At 39.2% G+C, this 27479-nt stretch overlaps 3 protein-coding genes across 5 annotated transcripts; 2 read left to right on the top strand and 1 right to left on the bottom strand.

Annotated features, from left to right (window-relative positions):
* Positions 1 to 67: 67 nt before the first annotated feature.
* Rept (RuvB-like helicase 2 rept) lies at positions 68 to 2478 on the top strand. The gene is made up of 7 exons (XM_070673530.1): positions 68 to 165; positions 501 to 608; positions 709 to 1143; positions 1217 to 1649; positions 1733 to 2001; positions 2081 to 2186; positions 2265 to 2478. The coding sequence occupies exons 1-7, from the start codon at positions 160 to 162 to the stop codon at positions 2300 to 2302; spliced, it is 1395 nt and encodes a 464-aa protein (XP_070529631.1). The 5' UTR covers positions 68 to 159; the 3' UTR covers positions 2303 to 2478.
* On the bottom strand, positions 2317 to 26667 carry LOC139112583 (uncharacterized). Of its 2 annotated transcripts, none has more exons than XM_070673675.1 (5): positions 26508 to 26667; positions 25403 to 25593; positions 4910 to 5063; positions 3033 to 3164; positions 2317 to 2759 (listed from the first exon to the last, which is right to left on the bottom strand). In XM_070673675.1, the coding sequence occupies exons 2-5, from the start codon at positions 25418 to 25420 to the stop codon at positions 2731 to 2733; spliced, it is 333 nt and encodes a 110-aa protein (XP_070529776.1). In that variant the 5' UTR covers positions 25421 to 25593; positions 26508 to 26667; the 3' UTR covers positions 2317 to 2730. The 2 variants fall into 2 exon arrangements, with proteins under 2 accessions (XP_070529776.1, XP_070529780.1); XM_070673679.1 differs by having other exon boundaries at positions 4910 to 7878; positions 26508 to 26665.
* On the top strand, positions 11215 to 26500 carry Sff (sugar-free frosting). 2 transcript variants are annotated; one of them, XM_070673396.1, is made up of 13 exons: positions 11215 to 12794; positions 15895 to 16075; positions 16152 to 16292; positions 16360 to 16510; positions 16627 to 16842; positions 16985 to 17184; positions 17293 to 17523; positions 17949 to 18256; positions 18357 to 18508; positions 18583 to 18735; positions 18923 to 19097; positions 19840 to 20072; positions 20308 to 26500. In XM_070673396.1, the coding sequence occupies exons 1-13, from the start codon at positions 12695 to 12697 to the stop codon at positions 20530 to 20532; spliced, it is 2466 nt and encodes an 821-aa protein (XP_070529497.1). In that variant the 5' UTR covers positions 11215 to 12694; the 3' UTR covers positions 20533 to 26500. The 2 variants fall into 2 exon arrangements, with proteins under 2 accessions (XP_070529497.1, XP_070529506.1); XM_070673405.1 differs by having other exon boundaries at positions 11218 to 12794; positions 19840 to 20054.
* Positions 26668 to 27479: the final 812 nt, after the last annotated feature.

Here is a 27479-nt window from a genome sequence, read left to right as displayed (position 1 = left end):
CTTTTCTCAGATTGGTTTATCGTGATCCAATCAAATAACAGAAATTTTGATAGTGCTACGAGTAGGATACGAGGCGCCACCGTTGCCGACCACAATTCGAGGCTTTCGAGATAGCGATCAGAAGCAACATTGTTTGATGAATAAGATTTATCATTAAACATGTCGGTAAGGTTTCTAATTTAATTAAACTTTTATTTGCTAAAAATAAATTGCTTTTTGTTTTTTAATTAGTAATTTTGTAACGTTATCACTAGACTATTAAATGATCAAGTTATATTTGACACACCGGTTAACCTCTTTCGATAGATGTACCGACGCATTGTGCGTATTATACATGTGTTTTTTTTTTTTTAGTGCTTTTTAATATAAAATTATATTAATTTTATATAAAAAAAAGCGTAATAATACCGATACAATTTTATTCTTTACAGCAGTTGGCATGGTAACCAATTGTTTGATCCATTTTACCTTGCTATGCATTCAAATTCTTTTTATTTCAGATCGTCACTAATGTACAAGAAGTCCGTGAGATCACCAAGATCGAGCGCATCGGAGCTCATTCTCATATCAGAGGTTTGGGATTGAACGACAGTCTAGAACCTCGCAATGTAAGCGGTTTTTATTTTTTAATAAATAATATTTTCTGCAGGATATTTTTATAAATTATAAACAATATAAAAAAATTAAAATTAATTCTTACTGTGTTAGGTTTCCCAGGGTATGGTCGGCCAGCTTATGGCACGCCGCGCTGCTGGCATTATCTTGGAAATGATTAAGGAAAGTAAAATAGCAGGCCGCGCGATTTTATTAGCTGGACAACCTGGTACAGGAAAAACTGCTATTGCTATGGGAATGGCGCAAGCTTTGGGCACTGATACACCTTTTACATCAATGGCTGGTTCTGAAATTTACTCTTTAGAGATGAGTAAGACAGAAGCATTAACTCAAGCTATTAGAAAGTCCATTGGAGTCAGAATAAAAGAGGAGACAGAAATTATAGAGGGTGAAGTAGTGGAAATTCAAGTTGACAGACCAGCAACAGGAGTTGGAGTAAAAGTTGGCAAATTAACATTGAAAACCACTGAGATGGAAACCATTTACGATTTAGGAAATAAGATGATTGACTGCCTAATGAAAGAAAAAGTTAATATAATTGTACATATAATGAATAAATTATGTTCTGTTTAACTCTGTAACATTTTTATATTATTTTTAGGTACAAGCTGGCGATGTCATCACGATTGATAAAGCCACGGGAAAGATCAACAGACTTGGTCGATCTTTCACCAGGGCTCGGGATTACGATGCGACTGGTGCGCAAACGCGTTTTGTGCAATGTCCCGAAGGCGAATTACAGAAGCGCAAAGAAGTTGTACATACCGTGACGTTGCACGAAGTTGACGTGATAAATAGCAGAACGCACGGCTTTTTAGCATTATTCTCTGGAGATACTGGAGAAATTAAATCGGAAGTGCGAGATCAAATAAATGCAAAAGTCGCAGAATGGCGCGAAGAAGGCAAGGCAGAAATAGTTCCTGGCGTGCTCTTTATCGATGAAGTACATATGTTGGATATCGAATGTTTCTCATTTTTAAACCGGGCATTGGAGAATGAAATGGCTCCAGTTGTAATAATGGCTACAAACAGAGGTACAAAGATTAATGCAAGTAATCAATTAAACCGCTATTGAACGATTGTTATCTTATAATTTTTTAATTTTTTTATTATATAGGTATCACAAGAATAAGGGGGACAAATTACAAGAGTCCTCATGGTATTCCGATTGATTTGTTAGATCGTATGATTATTGTTCCAACGAGCCCGTACCAGGAAAAGGAATTGAAGGAAATTCTGAAAATAAGATGCGAAGAAGAAGACTGCGAAATGGCGGATGATGCTTTGACCGTATTAACAAGAATTGCTTTAGAAACATCATTGAGATATGCGATACAATTAATTACGACAGCTTCTCTTGTTAGCCGTCGAAGAAAAACCACAGAAGTATTTATCAAAATAAGACGCTTCATTATTAATGGCACGTTTAATTGTACTGTTGTAACGTTTTAAATCGTATTTGCAGGTCAGCATTGACGATGTGAAGCGTGTTTATTCTTTATTTCTTGATGAAAATAGATCTACACAGTTTCTCAAAGAATATCAGGATGATTTTATGTTCAACGAAATACGTAAGTTGTATCACTAGTGTTACGTAAGTGTAATTTATAGATTTAAAAAATTAAAGTTGAAATATTTAATTGTTTTAGCTGTTTCAGCGGAGGCCGGCATGGATGTTTCTGCTTAATACATAAAAAATACTTTAAATAAATTTTTCATTTATTAAGTTACAAAAATTAATTACGTAATAAAAATTTTCAAATATAAGTTAAAAAATATATAAATCTTTGTTTGTCATTATTATAATAGTTATCACAAATACTATTTGTAATTAATTATTAATAAAGCTATTAAACATTGCAATTTGTATGTACAATACATAACTTTGATATAATATCTTTGAGACAATAGTACATATTTTTGATATTGAAAGTAATTAATATTTATAAAAGTATTTATTTTTTTGGTGTGGATCTTTTTAATTAAACGGCAATAACAAGCGCGTTCTCATAAAAAGTAAATGAAATAAATAATATAATGCAGTGCTATTTCTAGCGCTAGTCTCCAGAATTATGCAGTTTTGATATTACTTAACATAATTTAAAGCATCCTCTATCAGATCTTCTTTTCTTGAACCTTGTTGACTAGAAAAATAAAATCAATATTAATTACCACGATTACGTAAAACTGTTCGCATCATTTACATAAATTTGTTTTATACACGCTATTTACGTAACATTTATGCGCGCGCAAATAAGATACATATTTCACAATTTAATTCTTAACTTTCATACGAGGCCTGTTACTTACTTTGCAACGTGCTCACATTAAAATTAAAAATTAAAAAGAAAAAAGAAAATTGCGAAAACAAGATTTTGTTATTTTATTTATACTTGTTCTTATTAAATTAAACTTACTTGTAATTAATTTTATACCACCTTCCGGTTTAAATGACGACTGGATTTTCTTATCTTTCGATACGAAGCCCAGGCCGTAACCGACTTTGTACACAGGCAGCGGAATTACTGTAGATGAAACGGGGACCATTACTAGAACAAAAATATAAAAAAAGTTATTAAATATTTAATTACCTGAATTTAGAATTTTAAATGCAAACGTAATATGAAGAGTTTCTAAAATTAAAAGCTGTTGGCAGCTTTTGGCAATTATTATTAACACGTTTCCGTCAATCAATCACGTCATATGGTGAAAGTGAACCATCCGTCGTTCTTTACATGCAAGAAAGATAGAAAGTCGGTACAGAAAGATAATTGAATGACGAAAATGTCAAAGCGACAGCGAGTGTCGCGTCCACGATTATTACACATACCGTTTGCGTAATTAATATATGTATCGCGAATATCGAGTGTCTGTATTGATTTTAATTGCAGCTTCGGTATGTGCGAACGAGAAACGTAACGGTTATGCATTTCATATATTTATATATATCTCTGTTGGCATTTACATCTGATCTACATTTTCGAGATCTCGTTCGCGCGTATCACGTGCATTATAATAGCTGCATCCGTTTCGCGCCGGAATGAATTCAAGTGTACACCTACTACGGCGTTCTACTACAGAGAATCCCTTCGAATTGTTCGCACGAGCGACGATCGCACCTGGTTGCCGCGAGAAACGCATCACTTCTGTTTTCCCTTTATCGCGCCGTAACGACAATTCAAGGACACGAAGTTGCATATATGTAACTTCTATTAACACCTTCCCTACGTGGGCGTTTTCTTTATTTAGCGATTCGCCTTTCGAACCGCTCGCACACACAGCGGGAGAGATTAGAAAGGTATCGTGCGTTTGCGCAGCGGCACGTAAAAACTTTGACGAAATTGGAAAATTCAACTCGGAAGGCACAGGAAAAAGGTCTACGCTGATGCAATAGTAAATACCCCGACGTCAATAAAGTGCGATAATACGCACGTGGACTTTGCTGAATCAAAACGCGTCATCCCGACTGACGTCACCGTTCCACTCACCTGTCGAATATCGGGTTCGCGCAAATTGGGAATTCTCGAGAGAGATCGCTCTTTATATGGTCAGTAACACTTCGCCTCGGGTCTTTTCCCTTTTTATTTTTTTATTTTATTTTATTATTACTATTTTTCTTTTTTTTTTTTTTTTTTTTTTTTTTGTAAAGTGCTTTCCAGCGTGATAAACGAAATAAATATAAAATAAATGACGGTGTCTTATTGCTAATTTTATTATAATATAATAATTGATAAGAATTTTTTCACACGTAAAAATCTTTCCGCGCATTAGTTGAATTTTTTTAAAAATAAATGAAAGAAGGATATTTTAAAATTGAAATAGATCCATGGAATTCTACTAAGACATCGTTAAACACGTTACACTGATGAAATTTCGATGTGTCGCGCACAAGAAGTAACAGAGTTTCCTTTGTTATTTTGGGCAACATTTTTCCACGTTACACGTGTTGTCAAAAACCAAAAATTAAAAGGATTCTCCTCGGTTTTTGCAAAAAATAAATGCACGCCGTTTACCAGAACCGTCAAAAAAACCCATTCAGTTTGCAGGCACAGTTTCGCCTGCGAGCAATTGTTATTGCAAAGCGCAAAAAGTATTTAAAAACTTATTTTTATTTTTTACTATTATTTTAAGCGTGCAGACGAACAATGTGCATTTGAAGACTATACCTGAACTATTATTCCTTGCGTAATAAATGAGAATTTATATTTGCCCAAAAATATTCAAAGGTACAAGCTACTTCCTTTTCAAATGTAAAAAGTAAAAATAATGTTGTAATTGTAGAATCTTTGCTCACCTGGCTCATACACATTGTCCTCGTTTCTCTTGTAAATCGTGGGCTTGGCGTGCACCGCGATAATCGCAGCGATGACGCAAAGGAAAGCAACAATCCAGGTCTTCATGTTTCCTCCGCGGTCAGTCGGGATGTCCCAAAGAAAACACTCCACCCCCTAAAAAAAAAATCCACGCGCAAATTCGGTCGCGAGAAACACCTCACCTGTCGATATCCGATACGATACTACTACGTTCGTTCGTCGTGGACCGGAGTAAATGAAAGAAAACACTTGCCACGAGTGGGGAAACCACGGTGATAAGGAAATCGGCGCAATGCGTGGGAGAGATCGCGGCTCCGCGATTGCAGTGAGTCACAAAACCACAATGACGAGAAAAAATAAAAAAAAGACTTGGATAAAAAAAAAGATAAAATAAAAAATAATAAAAAATAGAAAAAGAAGAAAGAGCAGAAGGAGTGAATCTCCATTTGGATCTCGCGTACCTTTCGCTCGTCTCTCTCGCGTGAGTGAGCGCGTGAAAGTTGAACTTTTGTGTTGCAGCATCACGTTCGTTGATCTAAATTGTTCCTTTCTACCTCTTTGCGCCGCAGATTAAAAGAAGATTTATTTTCTTTCAGAGAAACGTTTTTGATTTTCTTTTGTTTCTCTTCGAAATATTTGGAAGGAGCCCGTTCTATTTTCTGCTTTTCAATACGTTCCAAAGTTGCTTTTTGCGTGAAAATATTGTATTAATGTTTATAATATTGTAGTAGAAAATCAAGCGTAATGAGTTTACAGCTAGTGTGCTACTTCGCAAGTATGCAACTATATTATTTTCTTCGTAAAAATAAGTAAGAGTTACTTGAGACGAAGTTACGCCCACGATTTATTCTGCTTGAAGGTAAACCTTGACAGAAACAAGGTATTCTGTGAGCAGGGAACGTCAAGGATTTGCGTTAATTATTCATTTTCTTACCGACGTACACACCAAAAAATTAAAAAAAAAAAAAAACTAAAAAATAAAATAAAATACAGTAAAGATATCATATATCTTTTACTGTAAATTCATAAATTTCAATATGTAGATACATAATTTCATTAGAAGTAATACATGTAGAACTAATCGTTCATTATATATTACATTATACAATATTTAATTAGGGCGGAATCTAATGAGATGGTAATAAAAAGAAATCTCGGTATGGAGCTAAATATAGTTTGATAATCAGCAAGCGCGATCAGAAACACAACTTAGCGGTCTGACAATGGAAACTGGGTTAAAAAGTGAAAGGATCCAGATTGAAGAAGGAACGGCCGTAGTGTTCTATTCGAGCTTTCTATTCACTCGACGACAGTTTTGCGGTGCCCAAGAGGCATCTCCTTCACTTCTTCCCGTTGAAAGCGGAAAAAATTGGTTCCGAGCGCGAGCGTCGTGTCAGCAGGATATAGTCAAATCTTTCTTCCCTTTTCTTCTTTTCAATAATTTTTTTTTTTTTCGCGTGACTTGAAGGGAGGAACACTTTAGCAGCTTTAGCTAGCCAGTTTCTTCTTTTTTTTTAAGAATTATTTTACAAATGTTTTCAGTACGGTAAAAAAATAGATAGAAGGTAAATTAAATTATAAGAATAAGTTTGATAAAGCGGCGAAATAGCCTTTAGCGATGAAACGGTCTTTCAAAACTGTCTGCCAAGTAACCGGAAACACGAAACCCTTTTTTGCCATTTCTCTGTCGGACAAGTAATCAACCGGAAGAAAGAAGGGAAAATTGGAGAAACGTAAAATATATATCGGCCGAGATATAATCGAAGGAGATTGCTCTGTGAAACCACGCAATAACTTGCGCGCACGTGCTTTTAAAATTGTTAATTCGTCCAATGTTATCAACACTTGCCGCCCTTTTCTCGGCTTACATTTCAAGTTTTTACTTACGTTAAATATATAAGTTCGAAAATACATTGCTGCGGATCATAAAAAAATCGATAAATCGAAATGTTTTATATTTTCTACGTATAAGTTTCGCCAGCACGCTTGGCGTATTATTCTTTAAAGCGAATGTGTCGAGACGCAAAATCGTATAATCTCAATTGATGCAATATTTAAAAAATAGCAGAGCGTTAATGATTTTATGCACCCAATTAATATATTTTTTATAATTTTTTTCAACGATATATTTTTTTTTTAATAAAATATTATGTCACGTAAGACATCCAAAAGTTTGAGATGACTGTGCGTCAGAATTTTACACGAGTATCCACTTACTAGCGGCACAATGGGCAGTCGATGACTCACTCGTATTTCCGGGTGGCAGGAGGGGGAAAGATATCCACCCTCGGAATGGGCATATTGAGAACAGCAATTTTGTTAAAACAAAAATCGTCTATAGAGAAAACTCGCGGAAATATTTTGTTAACGTGAGCGTGATTATCGTGTACGTAACAAGTGCCAAAATTACGCAGGTATCGCCTAGAAATAACAGCGTCGATTCCGGCTGGTCTGCTCCGCGCTCGCCGCTTCAGATGGGAATTGAAGCCGAAAGAATCCGGAAAGGGTGAAGGAGCGGCACACCCTTTGCCGAGTCTTACTGCGTTAATTGCAAGTACTTCCCTCCAGGGAAAGTACACGGCATACGGATACGTACGTACGTAGACAACCGTCTGCGAGGGTGGACTCGCAGGGATGACTCGCGTTCGCAACACCCCATTTCCCTTTCAGTAGTCGCGCGAGTCCTTTACCTCGCTGGTTAAAATATTAGGATTTCCCCGAGGCTGTCTGTGTGCGCGGGGAGTACCAACCCTCGTTGTCCTCCTTGTAAAGTTCTCGTGGAGTTGTTCCCAAACCAAAGCTCGCTCCCCTATTCACGTGCTCGGTTTCACGTATATGCACGAGTTACCGCGTGGGTAGACACGTGAGCTGTCGCGTCCATGAGGGTGGTTGTTATCTCTTTGTCAAAGCAATCTCCGAATATGTTCTTCACGAGAAAAAAATTGGTATCCTACGAGAAAGAGAGAAATACGACGTTCTAATTGTATCCGCAAAGTACGTGAGACATTAAGGGCACTTTACATCACAGTGATCTTTGAGTTACGCACCTAGCAACAATTTTCAATTATGTATCAATTATATATTTACCACAATAAATTTAATTTGTAGATAAAACAAACGACTTGTAACTTCAGCACCAGATAATGTTAGTCGCGGTAGGAAGCGCGAAATCAAAATTTGTTTGAGCATTAAACATGTTGAACTCGGTACTTTCGAGCAATTATTATAGTATTATGATATTATAGTAATATTATAGTATTATACGCAGTGGGAATTCTATACCTTTTTAATTTATCGCACTCCAAAGTCTATATATAAACTTTTAATAGAGATCGCATTTAGCGGCTGCATAAATCAAACGTTGCGTAACGTTGGATTTATTTTTTAAAATACTAGAAATCTCTTCTGAGAGACAATTTATACCAAAGACGTTCCTGAGAGATTCGTTAAGGACAAAAAGGGGAAACGACATGGAAGAAGAAGACGGGAAGCAGAAAAGTCATAAGGGTGCTTAAAGTTATACCCATATCCGCTTGCTTCGGTATGTTAACACCTCTCTTTCACGCCTTCTCTTTCTCGCGTCTTTCTTTTATGTATTATTCATCTTTACGATAAAAATTCATGTTTTTTATTTTATACTTGATATTTTATTTCCCGCCTATCCATTATATTGCAAATGTCACATTTTTTTAAAGCTTACAATTTATTTTTTTCCCCCCCTTTTTTTTCTAAAATTGTTTGTCTGATTTTGTGCTAAAAGCTGAATATTATACAAAAATAAGAAAATTTAACTGGCAAAACGTTAGTCCATCCTTAGAAAATGTTACCCTTCGGCATTGGGATTTAATCCACCGAGTTGACTGTACGGATAAACTGTGTCCGTACTACTCTAGACTGATATTCATCTCTCGGCATGTGTAGGATGTTCCCTCACGCAGCATAAAATTGTGGAGTTAATCTCGACTACTTTTAGTCGAATATTTCACGAATCTTCAAATTTATATTTAAGTTACGCATGTAGTGCGTATTATTTTTTTTTTTCTCAAATTGCTGTTTCTGTACATTTCTAATAAATAAAAGAACTAACAATTTTCGCCATCAATATATATTAGCAATATAATTGTGCGTATTTATAAGAGTGATCTGGCAACGTGCTGGGAAGGACAGTAAAATGATGGCAGGCCAATTAATCGGTCGCACTTGAGCTGTCAAAACCTGATGACCGCGCGTTCTTGATGTTTAACATCAAATTTAGATAATCTAGAACCTCTGGAGAGTACAAGTAACAGAATAATACAGATAATACAGATCACGAACATTGTAAAATCTCTCTTATCCATTAACGTAATAAATCTTGTCTTTCGATCTTTATAAAATATTAAAAATACATAATAATTCTACATTATAATCGGTTATGTAAGAAAATAAAAAAAGAAATAAATAAAATAAAATAAAATTGCAAGCTATCGATTATTATTGAAAAATCTGCTTGTTAGTTCAAGTTGAACCACCTCGTAAGAAACCATCCTCAGGAGTTTCCCAGGTGTTAGACGCTTCCTGTGTTCCTTTCTACCTCTATATATCTATCGATCCTAAGCACCCTGTGCCCCTTCCTCTTTAAACCGCCAACTACTATTATCCCTCTCTGTCTCTCATTCCTTTATAATCTCGTTTCTTTATCGCGCTGTAACTTTCTCTCTCGCTCGTTCGCTGACTGAATCTATGGGGTGGCTCACTTAACCATTTCTCTTTGTCTCTTTTTAACATATCTGTTAATAAATTTTAAACAGAAAACAATAATTTAAAGAATTTATTTCAGTCTTATTAAAATAAAAAAAAATTTAATAAAAAAATGTAATAGTTTATTCCTTATTTAAAAAATTAGAAACACTCTAGTTTCTTAAGTAAAAAAGAAAAAAAAAAAATCAGACATCGTGAATGTTATATTCAATTTAAATCACCCTGTACATTACTCTCTGCCCCTATGCAAGTAGCTTTTCTCGTGGTAGCTCACGCCATAGCTCGGGTAATTTTTCTTGCATATTTATACACGCGCCTTATCGAGAGAAGTGCCTACGTTAAACACTTTTTCTACTTTTTCTCTTTCGTCTTTGTTCTTTCTTCGAAACAATTAATTCCAGCGTTTAACAGATTCATACTGCAATGAAAAATCTTCTTTTCCTCCGTAAATTATCTTCTCTCAAACGATTCATTTGCATCGTCAAAATAAAACCACTTCGAGGTGATTTATTAAAGTCACCTTTCTAATACGTTACATTGAAGTGATGTTCAATTTTACATTAAGTGACTAATGCAATTTGCATATAATATTGTATTAAAGAGATTTATGTTATTATCTTTATAGCTATCGTCATTAAATTTGATAGAAAGTTGTGAAATAATTAAATTCTGAACCATTAGAGTTTTTAATTAAATTACAAATTTTTCTTAATGTATTATAGAAACCAACTACTTTACTTGCCTATTTTCGTATTTAACACCGTTACTGTTTAAATCAAATTATTTGTCAAAGAACAATATTTAGTTCCGTCGCGATAACGATGACGCGAGTAGTATGGGTTCACGTATAAGTCGACAACCCCATGACTTCCGTCTCAGTCAGTTAAAGCACTGTCAAGCGAGATATATCAATGATAATGGAATGCAGTTCCGGCATCCCATTTCTGTCTCCAGCAGAGAAATATATTTCATCGTATAAGACGGAAATAACTCTCTATGAGACAATATATACACATATGTATATATATATTTCTTATTGAATCGAATAAAACGCACGTGTCTTCAATAAAACAACGAGCAAAATGCAATCAAGTAGCAAAATTAACTTCGACCAAATTTATCAATACTTGGTAGAATAATTATATTTTATAATTAATATAATATATAAGCCAGAATACGTGAATCACTTTTTAATGAAAGGGTGAAGAGAATGAACTATTTAGTACCCTCTAAATAAGATAAAATTAGCACCAGAAAAAAAAAAAGACGAGCCATGAACACCCTCGCATGACGGAGAATTCACTCAACCACGAATGAAAGCCCGGACGCGAACCATCGACAATCGTCTTTGTACCGACTGTGGCGGTGACGCCACCCCCGCATATTGCACACTCTACCACCCCGAAGGTAGACACGCGGCTGCTTTCTTCGTCACGTTTTCCCAAGCCCTGTCTGACACCCTCCCGCCGCCTTCGGTGGAGGTTTCCCATGAACGCAGAGGGCGGAAAGGAACCCCCGTTCGCGGGCGTGGGGTTGCGCGCGCAATATCTACCCCCTCTGCATGTCCGGTACATAATCGAACTGGGAGCGCCGTGGTGGCCGTCGTCAGTTCCGTAAGACGGGGCTAAAATTCGTTTCTAAAATGAGAATATAGTTTGGCCGAAACGAAAGAGGATAGGGCCGTTCGGGGCACGCGAAGTGAGGGAAAAAGTAGCCGTGAAAGCCACCCCGTTGCGACAGAGGATCCCGGTTTGCAGCTTGGCCGCGGGTGCAATCACGCCGCTGAATCGCAGCGATATCTCCGATGCAGTGCACGCGGGATAGAGTGACAGTGTGACTCGAGTGAGGGAGGGTAACTTGTTCCTCAAGTCCGTGCGCGCCGACCCGGTCCGGGGGTGAATTTGACGAACTCTAGAGCGCTACGTCGAATCAAACTCGTCGCTGGCGAGCGCTAGGCAGGGTAGACCTCGTTGGCGTGAATTAAATGGAGTTTTGGACCTCGAAGAGTTGACGGACCCGGGAGAGCCGTCGTCAGGTGGAGGAGACACCCTCGTCGATCAGAAGCGATTCCGTCGGGGCTCGGTAACATCCCCGACGAGGCAGGATATCGCGAGGTCTCCCCTCGAATCACAATGGCGCCCAACTCCGTGTTCGCGGAATCGTGGCCGGCCACGATCGACTGATGCAACAGCACCAGGGATCTTCATAAATATCGACGTGCGTCCCCCGTGTCTATCGCCCGCCCGATGCACCGCCGATTCAAATGACCGGACTACCATCTGACCGCCATTTCTTAGAACGTCTCCGGTAGTCTCGGCAGCGCACGGTGAAAGGGGCAACATGAAAAGAATTCGCAAGAGACATCCGCCGAAGATAAAAGAAAATTATGCCAGGTCGCCGCAGTGATAGTGTACATAGTGAGTGCGTTAAATGCGTAATGCTCCCGCCTGGGGGTATTTAGCGGTGTCTCTCATCGCCTACCGTTAATCGAAATGCTGTTTGTCGAGGAGTGAAAATCAAGGCTGACGAGATGAATTAATACGGCACGCGACTTGCAATAGTTTCCGACTAGCGTAGGAGAGGCGACGACCCAGGCGATTCGACGACACCGCAAATAATCTGTGCTCGAGCTCACAACGCGTGCGATGCTCCTTGAGAAGAAATGGACGTATACCAACGATAAACGAACAGTTGACGTGCCCGTTGCATCGATTATCCCCGAACTGCTATCCGAATGGAACTAAGAAAATACACGGCAAATCGAAGACAATTTGTTCATTAAGTTCTTCAAGTATTTTCTTGCATCGCAAGTTACCATGACACGGAGCACGGTGAGATCGCGTGAGATCGCGGTGGATTACGGCAGACCGGTACCAAGCCTCACGAGAAAGTGATAACGACGAACGAAGGGACGAGATCGAAGAAGAAGGAGGAGGAGGAGGATCGCGACGCGTTCGGTACCGGCTGCTTTTACAGGACAACCCTTCAACCTGGCGGACCAAGAGGAAGGTAGCCGCTCGGCGGCGATGCAGGGCAAGGAGAGCCCCGTTGGGTCCAACACCCAGGAGACCCATCAGTACGTCGGCCCGTATCGCTTGGAAAAGACCTTGGGAAAAGGGCAAACCGGTGGGTGATGTGCACAATCTCTCGTTCACCCTCTCTCTCCCTTTCTCTCTCTCTCTCTCTCTTTCTCTCTCTCAATGCCATCCCCTTCTCCTCTCCGTTGCAAATCTCCGTTGCAATAGTTATTATGATCGATGACGGCCGCAGGAATGTCTAATCAAGCCGAGCATTTAATCGAATTCCGCGTACACAACAGGAGATGAGATTTCGCACAGGCGTTTCACTCGCTGATGGACATTCACGACGATGCTTTTTTCGTTCAGCAAGACCGAGCGATTGAAGGTTTAGGTGGATTTAGTTTATGCTGATCGATACAAATTTGCCGCGAAACTTTGACGGCACTTCAAGGTCTGCCGCATTGTAGCGTGAAACACGTGTAATTCTCGCGGATTATCTCGCTGCCCACGCGATCTTCCTAAACGGGAATTTATTTTTTATGCCGCCTGAACCCGGATAGATCGAGAATTCCGTTTCGCAGTAACGTAATGAAGATAGAAAGAAAAAATGTGTAACATAACTAATAACTAACGCAAATTATCGCGGCATAGCGATAATGGGATTAAATCGAAGCCATTCCGCGGTCGTGCCATACGACAAAACTATTAGCCTTACGGCACCATTATTCAATGCATTTTCATAAGCCAATATGGTCCAAGTCGAATATCCAATCAAAATTTTCCATTCTAATTTATTCTCACTCCCAAGACATTCTCCGGAGATGGTATTATACGATCGATACTGATAACGTATTAATTATATATTCATAGTTACGAATAGACAGAAAATTAAAAACTCTTTAAACTTGAGTGCAATAATCATAGCAGTTTTCATAATAATAAAAATTATTATGAATTTATAATAATCGCTACACAATTATAAATTGATAAAATCAGATTTAATTCTCTCTAAAAGATGTCGAACGTCCGCGAACCGCTAAAGAAGCATAAACGCAATAAAAATTATGACAGAACAGTCAATTTTTGAAATACTATTTCGTTCTTAAATCATTTTACAGCTCGTAACTTAATTATAATAACAAACGCAGGTACGACTCGAAGATTAAGAGTCGCTGCTCTGCTTTGAGCCGCGTTCCACTGAATGGAGAAAAAACTCGACGACAATTGTAATCTTTATGAAGTAGTTAATAAGAGTTTTTAATTAAATGCCATCAGCGAGGGGATGGAAAAGTAATAACGCCGACGACACCGAAGAAATAAGAATTCGAGCGCGTACATAAATATACTCCGCGTACAAATCCGGAAGTAAATTAGCGATATTAAAACATTCTTTTCTACCTTCTTAACAAGGCATCTCTTGCCTTTTATTTCATCTTTTATTTAAATAGGATATTTGCGGATTACTCGATACGAGACTTAAATAGGAGCCAGAATTTGACTCCTCGATCGCGTAATTTCGCGAAAGCTCGTTAATGAATTCGCGGCTCGGCTTTCAACGGATGAGTCTCGTGGTGGTCATTTCCTCGGGCGGACTATATCGATCCCGCATGCATCTCGGAAGGGGTGCATGCTCCGGCACGTGACAATACGGCGCGTTAATCATACGAATGAATTCCTCTCCACGCTTTGAATTCCGTGAGCCAGGAGCGCGAGCGGGGTAATGAAATTGCCGCTCATGCCCGCGACATGAGTGCACGCGGTCTAAATTATAACCGGAAGAATCGATGGAGACATTAAGAAGAAAAATACGACGACTTATAGCGGTGCTCTCGCAAAAACCGAGTTCCGAGAAACGAAAACTTTCCGATAAGTCCGACGCGCGAATTGGATTGTAAAAAGCCGACAAAATCGAAAGGCAAAAACGGCAAGCCATTAGTGCATATCAAAACAATATTTTAATTATACATATTTCTTTTTATGTAAAATTTTTTTTTTATTTCTTTGACGGAGATTCGAGATTAAGTATAAAAAGTACGTTGACATTTTTATTATAATTAAATATTAGAAAGGCTTGTCGTCAAGCTTTCGATTGTGTGACACACAAATAACGAGACCGAAAACACGTTTGTACGCCGCAAATTGTGCAATTTAAAATTTAATGCTAAATATATTTATTGCGTGCGACGTGTCCAAAGGTTTCTCTCGGCAAACGAATATGCTATCGACACCGTTAAATCATGGATGACATAAATCGTTTGGGGGAAGTGCACTTTAACTCTCAATGGTCTCAAATTCTCAATAGCCGCCGGCTAATGCAATTGCCATTGGATTTGACGGGGAAACGTGGCGTCCGTTTAATTCCATAGGAATTGTCATCTCGTCAATCACCCAATGGGACTTAAGACTTAATCTCGCGGGGATTCGATTGAGAATAGCTGAAAGATGGCTATCGATCATAAAAAAGTCTCTTGGGCTATAAATATAACAATATCCGCGCAACGTCACTAAAACGTAATATATTTTTAGACGATATGTTAATAAGCGCGCGCGATACAGATGCAGGGAAGCTGACGTGTACGTGAAAAATTATCTCTCACTCGAGTAATCAAGACACGCGCGTTAATCATTCGCGAGAGTCGGCGCCTGCGAAAACGCTCACAATTATCGCGTAAAGGGACAGGATTCTTTACCTAAGATTAAATCCTTTAATCTCTCGGATAGACGCAACTTCGTTATGAAGGTTCTTAATTGCCCTTTATCGTCGTCTCGGAATGAACAGCTTCTTTCTATATTTCTTTCTTACTTTCTTTTTCTTCCCGTCGCTTATCTACTTCCACTAAACTACGTACTGCCATTGTAGCGCAGACCTTTAAGTGAGTAAAGACATTGTACGGCATTTGCCGTGGACTCCCGACCGCGATTTAATAAACCCACAATTTTGCGCCAATCTCATAAATCCTATTTTTACATTAGCCGTCCTTCAATCGGAGTTTTTACCTCTTATCGTTAGGCATATTTAAAACGGAGATGTAGAAAGTTCATTATTGCCCGATTGTCGCCGCTTTTTTTTTTCGCGATGTCGATTAATTCTCTCCTTTTTTCTAATTTGTTTCCAAATTTAATTTCCTTGCTACTTATTTTTTTTTTTTTTAGTTTTTCAGTATTTCTCATAAAATAACTCTTCTTTATTTTTTCTTTTATTTTAGGTTTAGTTAAACTCGGGGTGCATTGTGTGCTGGGCAAGAAGGTGGCGATCAAGATTATCAATCGCGAAAAGCTTTCGGAGTCTGTGTTGATGAAAGTGGAGCGTGAGATTGCCATTATGAAACTGATCGACCATCCGCACGTGCTCGGCCTCTCGGATGTATATGAAAATAAAAAATATCTGTAAGCATTGACAAAAATGTGAATGCCGAGTGTTAACGAATGTCAACATTTATCACATATTATATGTTCTTTCAAGATATCTCGTTTTGGAGCACGTCTCGGGCGGGGAGTTGTTCGATTATTTGGTTAAAAAGAGCAGACTGACCCCGAAAGAGGCGAGGAGATTTTTTCGACAAATAATTTCCGCGTTAGATTTTTGCCACAGCCATAGCATATGGTGAGTATCGCGTGTACCGTCACTATCAATTATCCACAAACGTGTTATAATTCGTTATTAATTGCAGCCATAGAGATTTGAAGCCTGAAAACTTGTTGCTGGATGAGAAAAATAACATTAAGATAGCGGATTTCGGTATGGCATCCCTACAACCTGCGGGCTCCATGCTGGAGACCAGCTGTGGATCGCCTCATTACGCTTGCCCCGAAGTCATTAGAGTAAGAGCTCTTAATTAGAATCAATTTGCGATATCGAGTTATGTAGAAATGACGTATTAAGTGAATAATGGCTACTTGAGTTCAGCGTAATAAACCGCTACGCCTTCTTCCAACAGGGTGAGAAGTACGACGGCAGAAAGGCGGACGTATGGTCTTGCGGGGTGATACTTTACGCGCTTCTAGTGGGAGCTTTACCTTTCGACGACGACAATCTGAGGAAATTGTTGGAGAAAGTTAAGCGCGGATTGTTTTACATACCGCATTTCGTGCCGCCCGAGTGTCAAAATTTGCTCAGAGGCATGATAGAGGTCGATCCCGAGAAAAGATTGACGGTAAGTTATTTCACGTTTTAATTTCTTTTTTTTTTTTTAACGTAAAATATTTGTCTTTTTTAAATACGCGTTAAAATTAAAAATATTTATAAACTTTAGGATATTTTTGGATAAAGCAATATTAATTTCTATCCCTTTTTAGTTAGCAGAAATTAATAGGCATATTTGGGTAACGGCAGCGGGAAAAGGCGAGCTAGAACTAGAACTCTCGATGATGGACGTCGTGCAAACGCACGTTATTCCGTCCGTAGAAGCGATCGATCCCGACGTACTACAGGCGATCGCGAGTCTCGGTTGCTTCAAGGAGCGAGATAAACTTATTCAAGAGCTACTCAGTCCGAAGTAAGATTCTTTTTTCCTCGAATAGAAATATTTTAAATTCAATTTCCACGTAAGTGTTAGAAAGGCGCTGAGAAAAGTTATTGGAATCTGATGCGAATGTCTTTTCAGCCACAACACGGAGAAGGTGATATACTTTCTACTGTTAGAGAGAAAGCGAAGAAGACCGGCGTGCGAGGACGAGCTTGAGGTAACGAGGTGCGGAATGAGAGGATCCGCAGGACAATTGGAGGCCGATCCGCCAAGGAAACGAGTGGATACGTGTAGAGTGAACGGAAGTACCGCGCTCAATCTCGGGCAAATCAGTCACGGTTCGCCTTTGACGCCCAGAAGACAATCCAGGTAAATCAGCGTATATTCGTACAGAGAACAATGTTAGACAACGTATCGCTTTTATATTCCTATCGCGTGAAGAACGAAACCAGAAACGCTTGGTTTCCGCGTGTACCACCGATAAAAGACTGATACGTCAGCCGTGCTCGACGAGCGTTCTAAGGGCAAGCAGCTGTGCGATACTGGTAAAGGCAATTGCGTGACCCCGTCAGTTATCCACACATGTCGCGTGCACCGTATTACGTGTTACCTCGCATTTATTTTCCCTCTTTTTCTTTTTCGATTTTACATCTGCAAGTGCGAGCTCACACTGTTAGACGCGACCGTCGAATTACACTTCGATTAATTTTATTTAGCCAAGCATATTTGTAATACGACAATTTGCTCCGCTTGAAAGGAAAGGATTTCGATGGTATGTCGTTAATGATTTACAGCACGAGACACCACGCGCGTCGGTCACCGAGTACAGGTGGATGCCACACCACTCATACGTCTCATTCGCACACGTCGACGCCGGGCAGCTCGCCACTGCACGCACCTGCGGGTCTGCTAAGTCCTCATCGAGCGGTGCCGACGTCGCACGTGGGCCAGACGATTGCTTGCGGTACTCATAGATTATCCATTAGCGGCAATACCACTAATACCGTTGCCGGAAACGGTGGCAGTCCGACGAGTCAGAGCGTCCCAGCGCCAACGCCAGCGCTCACAAACGTCGGTATTGAGCTCAATGAGGTGCAGCCTGGTGAGTTGATCATTCTTTAAATTGCATCTCGCTACTTTTTCATATTTTTTTGATATCCCGCTTTTGATAAAATAATATATATTGTTTTATATTTTCGTAGTGATTGCAGTCGGCGTTACGCCACCGGGATCGCCTCACACGGGTGCGGGATCCGGAGCTCACCACTGGAGATCGCGATTAACCACGATCAAAAATTCTTTCCTAGGTAGCCCTCGATTTCACCGCCGTAAATTGCTCACTAGTACTGAAGAGGTACGCGGTAATGAAATGCAATTAACTCCTTTCTGTCATATATATCTATTAAATTTTTATATTACTGAATGTAGGTACACCTCACCCCCGATTCTTCGCCGGAGCTTACGAAAAAGTCCTGGTTCGGTAGTCTGATGACCACGGAGAAAGACGAAACCTTCACCGTTCTGGTCAAGGGAAAGCCACTGGCCAGTGTAAAAGCCGATCTGATTCACGCTTTTTTATCGGTAAGTGCATCGCTAAGTTCAAATTAATGCTCTTTATTTAAAATTAGTAATATTCGTTTGCCAATCACAAACGAGGTACTGCACAAAGTTCTCGAGATTCTTTTCGGCCAAAATTTTATAAAAGCCTCTGATTACGTTAACTCGATTGACTCTTTCATTCAATTTGAAATAAATTGGGCGTTTGCAGATAGCAGAATTGTCTCACAGCGTGAGCTCGCCGATGTCGTTCAGAGTGGAATACAAAAGAGGTAGTACCGCGCCAGCTATGTTCCAGAGACAAGTGCGATTTCAAGTTGACATTAGCGCAATTTCGAAGCAACCGAATGAGCCTCTCTTCGCTATTACATTTACTTTACTGAGTGGTAAGCACATGTTCACGTTTTTATCTTTTATTTCATTCAAAAAAATTTAATTTCTCGTCAATTTTAAATCATTAGAACAAATCTTGCGCCCGCGGTTTAAAAAAAAAAATTCTAATTGCAAATTAAATTGAATCTTAAAACTTTCTTCCTCCTTGACAGCTGATTTTTTTTTTGGCGTGAAAAGAAAAAGCGCGCGCAAGGTTCGTATTAGTAATATAAAGAAGGAAAGAGATTAACAGTTTCGGATTAACAGAGATCAAAGTGTTCAGACAAAGTTTTTGTAAAAATATATCGTAGATATGGTGGATCTTCACGCTTTTCTGCGTTTGGCAATCATCCAAGCGCAACTAGATCGATATTACCTTGACACGTACAGCTAATATATACATGTAATTTTATGTTCTCTTCGCATATGTATGTTCTGCTGTGCTCGGTATGTTAACGCAATAGATTTTGGTCTTGTTTCTAACGTGCAATTTAGTTTCTTACGACCGATAAAAGCGAGCCGCAGCTCGCTTGTAAGTTTAATCTGTCAGAAGCATACCACGTAAACTCTGTAATATTTTAATAAGTAAATACGACTTTTACACGAAAAGCAATTACAATTTTTTAATCACTGCGAAAGTCAGATTTATCAGCGTAATAAAATTTTTTTTTTTTATAAGACAAATCGTGAAATTTTTTTTTTTTTTTTTCTTAAACGTCGTCGAGTTGGATAAATATGTCAATTCAAAATTCGCAGGAAACATCCGAAGATTTAGGCGAGTATGCGAGCACATTCAATCTCAAGTGTGTTCAAGAAATGTGGGTATGAACTTGGGGGGACAAAGCAGAGCAGCGCCTCCCAGTCCAAGGGCCTCCAGGAAGTTCGCCACCGAGATGAGTGAGAGTTCCAGCTGTGGCAGTGACACGAGTGAACGGCTCTTTCTTTCAAATCCTCATCCAACTACCAGACAGGTAGTCTGTTTTAACAAGGTAGCGCATCATCCTCATCATCATCATCTTTATTATCATAACGATTATCACTTTGTATCTCTAGACCATTCACTTCTCGAACGAAATATCTCATCAAGCCAACTTCCCAAGATCTCCATGCATCACACGTCGCTTTTTTTAATTTATTTAAAGCTGCTGTAAAGGTTTACAGTTAATCAATGTTGGGAAAATCGCCTTTTGATCGTCAGTTAACGGAGGACTTTACCGATTTCAGATCGATTCGGACATCGAGTCGGATACGTCTGTGTTCGACGTAAAGTCGCCAACCCGCGAGAACGGTAGGAGAAGCTCGACATCGACAAATAATAATAATGCCCTTTCGGGTGATACTACACCAACTCCAGGCAGCCCGCCAAAAGCGGTGCGAAGCAATTCAGAGAGCCAGAACACGCCCGAGAAGAAATGCGTGACGACAATGAGCGGCAACAACATAGCGTGATACTACCAGAACCTTCGCTTCGAGTTTCGATCAAATTTGAAAAGCCTATGGGACAGCGCTCAGAGATTTTGGTGAGATTTTCTGTGGCGAACGATTAACAATGCTTTAACGAAACTGCAGAAAAAACAATGCGTGAGACACATCTACACGAGTAATGCAACATTACGACAACCAAGATTGAGGTCTAATATCGTAAATTTTACTCAGCAGTAGCAACAAGAAGACAAAAAGTCAACAATAAGAATAGCATACCTATTTGTGTTGTGTAATTCGAAACATCGAAACAATTAGTGCGAGCTCCGAATATTAAATTTTTTATTCTAAAAATTAAAAAAGAAAAAAGTATTTAATTTCGCTTTAAAACACACGTGTGTAAAAAATTTTCTTTAAACAACTCATAAATTAACTAAATGCTAAAAATGATATTAAATGATCGTCTTGTTCTGCATTTGTAAGATAAATGGGTTTTCAAGAGAGACTTTGTTAAATCATCTCCAGATAAAACCACTAAATGGTTTTTGTATAATTAAATAAACAAGCCTATGTAAAGAATTATGCGCGAAGAGAAAAATTCACGATTATTAAAAAAAAAAAAAAGAAAAAAAATATGAAGTACACGAAGAAAATGTGTTTTGTGCGAAATTTTTTCAAATGCAATAATACAATATTATTATATTGTTTCGTCCCCGAGATGAGTGTTGCTGCAAAATTGCACCGCGCTATATTACATTTCTGTTAAATAGCAATTTTATGTTTAGACGCACGTTATTTATTAATTATATGAAAAAATATCAAAGCTATTTTGCTTCAACAGTATCACATTAATGTCATTGCATACGCTGCACAAATTATTTCTCTCGCAAGTTATAACTTTTACTTGGATATTTATTCGCTCTCAACACAATTTCGTTCCACTTCATTGTACATTTCGACTAACTCATTAACGAGAGACATTATCTGGCGCGAAGATTATTTTACGAAATTTTCTATTCTTTTCATACACGACAAAAATGGAAAATTATAAAGAGAAAAGAAACAAATGATCAAGAAAAGATATTAATGAACACGCAGGTCTCACGATCGTACGAAATCGTACCATATTCGTTTGGTTTTCGCAAGATAAAAAGCTTATGACGATAAAATCGACCATAGCATGCAAAACCCGCCGCGAAGCAATTAAGAACTAACAAATTGCTGAATGTATAACTTAAGCTATAGAAAAAAAAAAAAAGTAAAATATATATATATATATATATATACATAGATATATATAAAAGCAGTAAAATCTGCACTTCCCTAAGCGGTATAAGTAGTTATATCATAAAGTTATTCTCAACACAGACATATCTCGGGATTGTCCCTATTGGCTTCTTAGTGAAAAGCGAAATAAAGGCGCGAAAGCTGCGCGTCGTCATTTTTAAGCGAAGGTTTGTTATATAATATAAGGCTACATCGTGATATATGTTTAAAGGGAAAGGGGAAAGGCTAAATAAAATAATGAACGGAGGGAAGCAGCGAGCGTTGAGCGCCCGGATGTTCTCGGGGATCGATGCCGTAAGATCGCTCGATCTCCGAGTACGACGCGGAAAAGTTGCCCTTGATAATCTAATAAATACGATCTTGAAAGTTCACACAATTAGGGCTAGATTAATAGGCGAGAGCGGAAGTGTATAAACAATCGCGCAAATCAAAATTGTAATTTTTTTCTACTTTTTTTTTTTTTTTTTTTTTTTTTAATGCGCATTGGATCTCGCGATTAGGCGCTCTCGCTTTAGACATCACCTACGCATTGTAACGCGCATGTGGCGACTCGTTCCTACGTATAAATGTCCGAGAGGTATATCTTTTTCATTGACATGGAAATAGAGAGCTGACGACTCTTTTCATTTTCGAAGTGGCAAAAATTTTGCAAGACGCGGCGGTGTTTTCCAGCTTTTAAGTTCAAAGGCTTAACTAATAGCAGACACGATGTCATTTCGCATTATCGAGCAGACATACGTAAACGTTACGAGAGACACTTAGCTGAAGGCGTATCAAAAAATACTATTACAATAACAAATGCGTGGGTGAAATTTTATAGAACGTCGTTAATCCTTAAAACTGTGTTTTTAATTTTTATAATTCATTAATAATCATTATTTAATTAGTGATTTAAGGTGGCAATGAGGAGTAGGTCACCCGACGTATTATTTTTATGCAAAGGCGCGGAATAATTTGACGTAAGTGTTACCGTTTTCTCCATCGCTTTCCAAAAGCCCGATTATTTTTTTCGCTTGTTGCAGAAATAGTTGATTGAATATGGCCAAAGGTAGGACGAGTATTAATAGTAATTAACGATTACGGACATACAAAAATTTGGATAAATTCCACGAGTGTGTCGTTCGACGATTGTAGAATAATTATATTGAAAAACAAGGATGTCATTATTCAAGTAAGGATGCGAATGATCCACGATAAACTAGTCTTCGTTTACCTTCTACACGCAGAAAGAATAATGGTATCCTCCAAACCGCTTGACGACGTAAACTAATTTTTGTCTGATATTTTTTACGCAGGAAATACCGGACTTTGTATGAAATTGTTTATTATATATGTACGAAAGTGAGAATAGTAAAAAGTGAGAGAGAACGGGGGAGTAAATGAGCGTGCGTTTGCATATATGAGAACAAGAAGGATTGAAAGTTCTCTCGCATAAAAGATGAATGTGAATCTAGTGTTAACGATACAAAAACATGCGCGCTCGTGAGCGCTTCACTATGTATAATTAAAATTAGCATAAGCTTGCAATTACCTATTTACTAATTGCGGATTAAATATAAAACTACCCGTACAGTGCGTAAGTATGATATAATAAAAAAGAAAAAAAGAAAAAAAAATGAGAGGAACGAAGTGGCGGGTGGATGGACGTGTTTAGAGAAAGGGGATGTAAAACAAATTACCGGCCATATTAAATTAGGATTTTATATTGTGCAAGTCTGTGAATGTGAGGCTAAGAGAGGAAGGCTAAAGTGACTTTGAGTATGCAGATTAATTCGTATTGACGATTCGAGCGAATTGCAGCACAGTTCCGCGCGTGTGAAGATATAAATTTCGTAACAAATCTCTGTGTCCTGTGTTCGTAGGGAGAAAATTTAGGGGTAGTCCGCGCGATATTTTCGTAGATCGAGCCCGCCACGAGTAGCAAGTTTCGCGGGCGCGCGGCGTCGAGCCTCGACAATTAAAATATCTCGCCGACAACTGTGCCGCTGATGTGACATCACGTAGATTCATACACTTAAAGGGAAGAACGGAAGAAGATTGCTCGCTATCTCTCACGTGTCTCCGACTTATTTTTCGATTCGCTTTTGCGCGCCGCGAGACGCCGTGCGATCTGGTGCGCGAGCGATCACGCAATCGGCCCTCATGTATAACGCGAGATTAATTGTTACTCGCCCGGAGAGGTTCCGCTGAAGAGCGGCGACGTAGCGCGAACATCCCGACGCGTGCCACGTAGCCAAATGCGATTTTAAGACTTGCAGCTTAATCAAACGGACGGCAAGATTAAAAAAAAAAAAGAGAAAAAAAAAAAAAAAAGATTAAACGAACGTCAGAAAGCACGTCTCTTTCACAAGATTGAATTTCGCATCTCGGACTTATCTCTTCGCCGTCATGCACGTCGCGCCTATCTCTTTCTGCTGGATCATTAGCCGTCAAGCCGAATCGGTGATAACGACAAACGTATCGTACGCTTTCCGGATAGCTTAGAGCTCGCGCGCGGATCGCAGCAAAGTTGTCTCACCGCAAGAGAGGCGCGTAGATCTGCAGGCATTATACAACAAATTCCCGACATACCGTACTCTTAAGACATTATAAGCTAGGTTGAATATAGAAATTTTTATACGATTTATAAGAGAATGCAATTTGCGCATGCGGTCGATTAATTTATTATTCACGCACGTTTCCTTGTTGACGTTTTTGTTAAATATGCGCTATATTCTTCGGGGCGTGCATCCCGCGGCCTTTCCACTAAGTTTCGCGCGTTCCGTCGCGATCGAAACGTCTTGGGCGACAAACCGAGTCCTCTGAGTTAACAAACGTTACCTTCTCTTAAATTAAATGTACGTCTTATATCGAATTGTATAGAGAATAATTCGTTGGAACGAGTCAAGTTTGGAAAAAGATTTAAAAAAGAAAATAAAAAAAAAAAAAAATAAAAAAGATAAAAAGAGGAAGTTGCGTGCACGAAGCACGAAGCTGTGTGTTCATACAGTATACACGTGCATTCTGCAGGACTCAGAGGAACGAGTGTCGACGGAATCGCGTGGGTCGCCGCGATGTGCCTCGCGTCGTCCTCGCACTTCCGGGGGCGGCACGTCTTATCTATTGTAAGATAGCTCTTGTCTCGAGTGAAAAAAAGTCTTGCGTGATTTATTTAACAATAAATCATAATTTATTATCGTGCTTCTCCCTGTATCACGCATCCATATAGTAAAATATATTTATCGTGCGTCTTTTGCGATCTCTCGGCGCGGCTGTCGCCGTCGCGCCAATCGTGTGTACCTATCACTTTGACTATCACCTTGATCTTTCGTAGTCGCGACAAACGACGAGGTCCAATTAGTTTTAGCCAAGGCTTAGTAAAAGCGGGGGGAAAAAAAAAAAAAAGGCTCACCATGCAAATACTCGTGATAAGTTGGTCCGGACAACGAGATCGTCTCTTCGACACCCTCGTTTCCGGAGATTCAAGTTGTCTAAGACACCTCCCCCTCCCCCCCCCACCGATAAAGCACTTCTTTTTACGGTATACATCAATCGCGTCACGCTTATCGATTGTAAACGATGCACCAGTACCGATCGCACTAATCGCCGGGTCATGTAAATCAGCACGTACCTTTTGTCCTCTTATCATCGCCCGTAGAGCACGTAGACATGATTAGCGAGTAGCGGTGCGGGACTCGAGAGATGCGGCGCCAGTCTCCATCGATAGTCGCCGAAGATGAAGTAGGACTTTTTTTTCGTTTCTTCTTTTTTTTCTTTTTTTTTTTTCGTAGAGTCGCATCGGCACTTTGAGCTCTCTCGAACCTGAAATGATGAGATAACGGACAATTGTGAAACTGATCGTGCATCGTTAGAGCGGCAACGAAATTTTTGCGATCGAATAGAGTAGGAGAGATTGAAAGGAAGTCTTCTCGATGTAAAATTCACGTGAGTGTGAGGACTATTTGAATTTAATCAATCTAAATTGTTATTAAACACATTTGCGCAGAAAGGAATTAGATCCAATATGCAGTAATTTCCCGAATAATTTACGAAGAGCATTATAACGACAATTTCATTGTGACGCAACGACGACTCTTCTCTTTCGACAGTCGCGCTTTTCTTTAGGGATAATTTGCAGAAATAGAAATCTGAAAGTTTGAAAAGTCGATGGCTAGTTCCTTTCTTCGTGATTCGGTACTTGGTACTGAAAGGAACGCTTTCCCTGGACTGGATATTCGCATCCGAGGTAGGCTCAGCTTTTCTTTTCGCCAAGCAACAGCACCGCGGAACGTAAATCGGTAACTTTTTAAATCTCCCTCGCGTTACGAGCTTCGATTTATAGTAGTCGCGCGTACGTAGTATGTGCTGAACATTTAGTAACGTCCAGACAAACTGACAATAACGGCTGTGAGTGAGCGGTATTTCTTTTCAACAAAAATTTGTTCTAGCGTAAACCACGTTCCGCTCGATTTGCCCGTGTGATTCGGACGATCATCAAGTCTAATCGATATCACGACACGTGCAGCAGCTACTCTAACACATGCCAACACGTATACACGTGCGTGCAAACGTACACACACACGTGACACGGCGCATGCAGGCATTGATTGATTTGCATACTCTTAGAATTGCATAAATTCTTTCTGCGCTTGTACGGACCGACAACGATCCGCTTTAACGTGTGAGACACTTGTCGTTTTTATTTACATTATAATTTTGGATAAATCAACACTTACAGCCCGTGGACCCGTTAGCATCTCGTCGTAGTAGGCCCCGTTTCGGAAAACTTTCGAAGGCCCACTCATATTACATGGCGAGTACATCTTACTCGAACGTGTCGTACCAGATTTTCGCAATTAGCCTGAAAAAAAAAAAAGGGAAATACGCTGAAATTCGATACACTCGCAATGAACTATTTTTTTACGAATGATAAAAATTGTCCCCGCGATTGTATACCGATATAATAAGCGATAACTAATCTATTGTGTGTATGGACGATTAGATCCCCTTCGCACGCGAATTACAACGGTAGCGACACGCGTACGTATTGTGGATTCAAGTGTCCGGCGAAATAAATGGCTCACACATCCACATTAATAATTACATACGCCCAGACACACACGCAAACACATGCATACATACGACTGTGTGTTATACAAATAATTTTCAAACAATCGTCGATCATTCGAGATAGAGTTTTCACTCGTATGTACGTCGCAAGTGCAGGATAATTTCATAATGCAAAATTGAAAATGCGACACATTAGCGTACGTGTTTGCCTCATGCGGTGCGAAGTTCGGCTTTTGTTCAAAGAAAGAGGAGAAGAGCGGATAACGCACGACGCAAAAATTTGCAAATCCGTACGCGCGCCGAGCCGTAAATCTTATTTGCTTTTTCGTTACGACTTTGTCGCATCGAATATAGTATATATTATAACATTGTTTTACTTAAGTCTTATTTGTTGAATATCGATTTACGCGCTGCGTTTACCTGCTTATCGCGTTACTGTTTCGATGCCACGTCGTTTTGGTGCGAAGCAACTAAATAAAAAAAATGAAAAAAAAAGAAGAGAAAAAAAAAAACGACGAGGGATAAGCGCAATTTAGCGCGGTGTGATTATTACTGCTGGTCACATGCGATGACTACAATTATTATGTATTATTACGTATTATTATTATTATTATTATTATTACATTATTACTATTATT

This window comes from Cardiocondyla obscurior, linkage group LG02, assembly GCF_019399895.1.
Source record: "Cardiocondyla obscurior isolate alpha-2009 linkage group LG02, Cobs3.1, whole genome shotgun sequence".
Taxonomy (NCBI): domain Eukaryota; kingdom Metazoa; phylum Arthropoda; class Insecta; order Hymenoptera; family Formicidae; genus Cardiocondyla; species Cardiocondyla obscurior.
Note: the sequence above shows the minus strand (reverse complement) of the source record. Positions and strands in the feature narration are given on the sequence as shown.

What these genes read in the sequence shown, in the direction of transcription:
- LOC139112583 (XM_070673675.1), bottom strand. An exon ending in GGACAATGTGTATGAGCCAG is followed by an intron (nt 3,165 to 4,909) that starts GTGAGCAAAGAT and finishes TTTTTGTTCTAG; the next exon opens with TAATGGTCCCCGTTTCATCT. An exon ending in TGGTATAAAATTAATTACAA is followed by an intron (nt 2,760 to 3,032) that starts GTAAGTTTAATT and finishes TTATTTTTCTAG; the next exon opens with TCAACAAGGTTCAAGAAAAG.
- Rept (XM_070673530.1), top strand. An exon ending in ACAGTCTAGAACCTCGCAAT is followed by an intron (nt 609 to 708) that starts GTAAGCGGTTTT and finishes TTACTGTGTTAG; the next exon opens with GTTTCCCAGGGTATGGTCGG. An exon ending in TTTTATGTTCAACGAAATAC is followed by an intron (nt 2,187 to 2,264) that starts GTAAGTTGTATC and finishes TAATTGTTTTAG; the next exon opens with CTGTTTCAGCGGAGGCCGGC.
- Sff (XM_070673396.1), top strand. Translation starts at nt 12,695, where the DNA reads ATGCAGGGCAAGGAGAGCCCCGTTGGGTCCAACACCCAGGAGACCCAT. An exon ending in CTTGCCCCGAAGTCATTAGA is followed by an intron (nt 16,511 to 16,626) that starts GTAAGAGCTCTT and finishes TTCTTCCAACAG; the next exon opens with GGTGAGAAGTACGACGGCAG. An exon ending in GCTCAATGAGGTGCAGCCTG is followed by an intron (nt 18,257 to 18,356) that starts GTGAGTTGATCA and finishes ATATTTTCGTAG; the next exon opens with TGATTGCAGTCGGCGTTACG.